The sequence below is a fragment of the Penaeus japonicus genome, unplaced genomic scaffold (genome assembly GCF_977035675.1).
Source record: "Penaeus japonicus unplaced genomic scaffold, GWHDUDI00000001_assembly GWHDUDI00000030, whole genome shotgun sequence".
Taxonomy (NCBI): domain Eukaryota; kingdom Metazoa; phylum Arthropoda; class Malacostraca; order Decapoda; family Penaeidae; genus Penaeus; species Penaeus japonicus.
Window position 1 is genome coordinate 33,638,348 of NW_028234432.1, and position 2,500 is coordinate 33,640,847.

At 41.1% G+C, this 2,500-nt stretch overlaps 1 protein-coding gene across 1 annotated transcript in view; it reads right to left on the bottom strand.

Moving 5' to 3' along the window:
• LOC147468286 (glutamate receptor 1-like) overlaps positions 1-2,500 on the bottom strand; it is a 14,207-nt gene that overhangs the window by 8,617 nt on the left and 3,090 nt on the right. The window contains exons 3-4 of the mRNA XM_086554772.1: positions 2,219-2,309; positions 806-964 (exon numbers count right to left, since the gene is read on the bottom strand). Of these exons, the coding sequence (XP_086410898.1) occupies positions 806-964; positions 2,219-2,309 (250 nt within the window). The remainder of the gene's footprint in view (positions 1-805; positions 965-2,218; positions 2,310-2,500) is intronic.

Genomic DNA, 2,500 nt, shown 5'->3' on the forward strand with positions numbered 1-2,500 from the left:
CGGGTAGTGTAACCAATAATTACAATAACAACTAACATCATAATCACACTAAAAAACTCTATGCCTAAATATTAGAAAGAGACAGCCTTCCTATGTCTGGCTTGTGTCTGAGTGAGATCTTTTCAGTTCATTTCACGTGCCGGTCTCATCTGATCATCATAATTGAATGCTTACAAAAGTAGTTGGATTGCCTCAAGTCCCTGCAATGGTGCTTGTCATTAGTAGTGATATTCTAGTCTTCAGCTGTTAAGAATCACTTTGGCATTATTATTATTGTGCAGATTGTGTGACATTCATCTGGGTTGGATAAATCTCATCTTGGGATGTTGCCAGCGAAGTTCTGCCATTCTATTTACAATCGTATTCCTCAAATATTAATGCAGCTGAGAACCCACTTAAGAATGGTGCTTGTACCTTGACTGAGAATCTCTGAGCTCTCGTGAGTATATATTGTCTTTCTCAGCTGTCAAGGGGGGAAGACTGCTTATTCATATCAAAACTGATCGGGTGTCATGTATATTTTTCGGCAAAACTCACAGTTCTCTTGATAATGGTGGTCTCAGAATTAACACAGAATTGTTTAGTTCTTCATTTATACATGTAAGGATGGAATGGAAAATCGTTTCTTTCATTCCACTATGATTACATGAATCCAATTTAGTACATGAAACTACAAAGAATTTCATTATCTCCAATTTATGGGGGTCTTTTCAAACAGACTGCTCGTGCGCGCGCGCGCGCGCGCGTGTGTGTGTGTGCGTGCTTTGGATTGACTGATTATGGAGAATTATTTGCCGGGACTTACGATCCAGGAGAATGGTTTGAGAAACCCGCTGACATCATTTTCGAGTCCAGGCCGAACCATGATGAGGGCGAGGTTGTCGCTGTGAACGGGCCACGAGAAGTCACACACTGTTTCCCTCTCGGGGGTGATGGTGAACGGGCCCACGGCGAACTCCACCTCCTGTGGGAAGGAGTCACTTGTCAAGCCACCGTCTACCTACTCATGAGGTATCAAGATGTTTGGGCATATACATGCATAAACATATACATAACGCTGTTATAAATAGGAACTGAGCTCGGTGGAAGGAATAACATGTGACGTTTCGATTCCACAGGATTCCTCACCAGAGGAAGCAAAACCCAATGGGTGGCAGGTAGTCTGAGCCCGGTCTTTGCTCCTGTATAGATAAGGCAAAACTGGTGATTTTTTGATGCGGTGCGTGGACCGTAAATATATCGATAATTATTTGTTTTAAAGTGGAATGGAAATATGTAGGGAAATTATTCTGCATAAGTCAACTAACGGTGTTAATTACATCCATTTTATTCGGCAACCATCCTATGTACAAAGGGAAACCAAGGGTCCTATCAATGTCTCTAATAGAATTTGTAATCACAAATATATTAATCAGGCTCTCGGTATCATTTCTGGATCAGTTTCTAACATTGTTTATCCATATATTTTTTCTTTATCTATATTTTTGCGAAAAAAAACCCTGAAACTAAATCTAATAAAAGTCATTGACATTGACACCGAATTGGAAAATACACAAAGACAATAATGATTTGTATTTGGTTGTAAAGATAAATTCAATAAAATCGCCTTACGAATTTTCTTCATATCATATCATATCTTTGTTCATTTCTATAGTGTACTTTCCAAGACAAATATTTTGGGAGTACAGTCTAGAAGTGATGTTAACCCTTACAAGGACCCTTGCTTTGGGGTTACCGACCTAGATTAAGTGCAAGCTCTTATAGCATAACATGCATATACAGTAAGCTTCACCCCTCCGTGCACCATGCCCCATCGCTCATTAAAAATCATGAACTATACCCTTCTCTACGCCATTGGCATATCTCTTTATGCATCATGCCCCATACCTCACTAATAATCATGAACTATACCCTTCTATACGCTACTGTCATACCTCTCTATGCACCATGCCCCATACCCCACTAAAAATCATGAACTATACCCTTCTCTACGCCATTGGCATACCTCTCTATGCACCATGCCCCATACCTCACTAAAAATCATGAACTATACCCTTCTATACGCTACTGTCATACCTCTCTATGCACCATGCCCCATACCCCACTAAAAATCATGAACTATACCCTTCTCTACGCCATTGGCATACCTCTCTATGCACCATGCCCCATCGCTCACTAAAAATCATGAACTATACCCTTCTCTACGCCACTGTCATACCTCTCTATGCACCATGCCCATCATGCCGCTCCACGACCCGTCCTTCTGCCTGGCCCCCCACAGCCCGTCTGGAGGCTTCACCAACTCGTAACTGAAAGGCCAGAGCGCTTACGATGAGAACCCGCGAGCCGTGACAAGGAGTGATAATTGGAGATGATAGTAAGGAGGAAATGGCGTACAGAAGGATAGTGATGTTAGCAAAATGTGAAGTATTTTGATATCTATTAGCAGTAATTATGGTAATGTTAATGATGGTATAATGATAACAGTGATTGTAGTAAT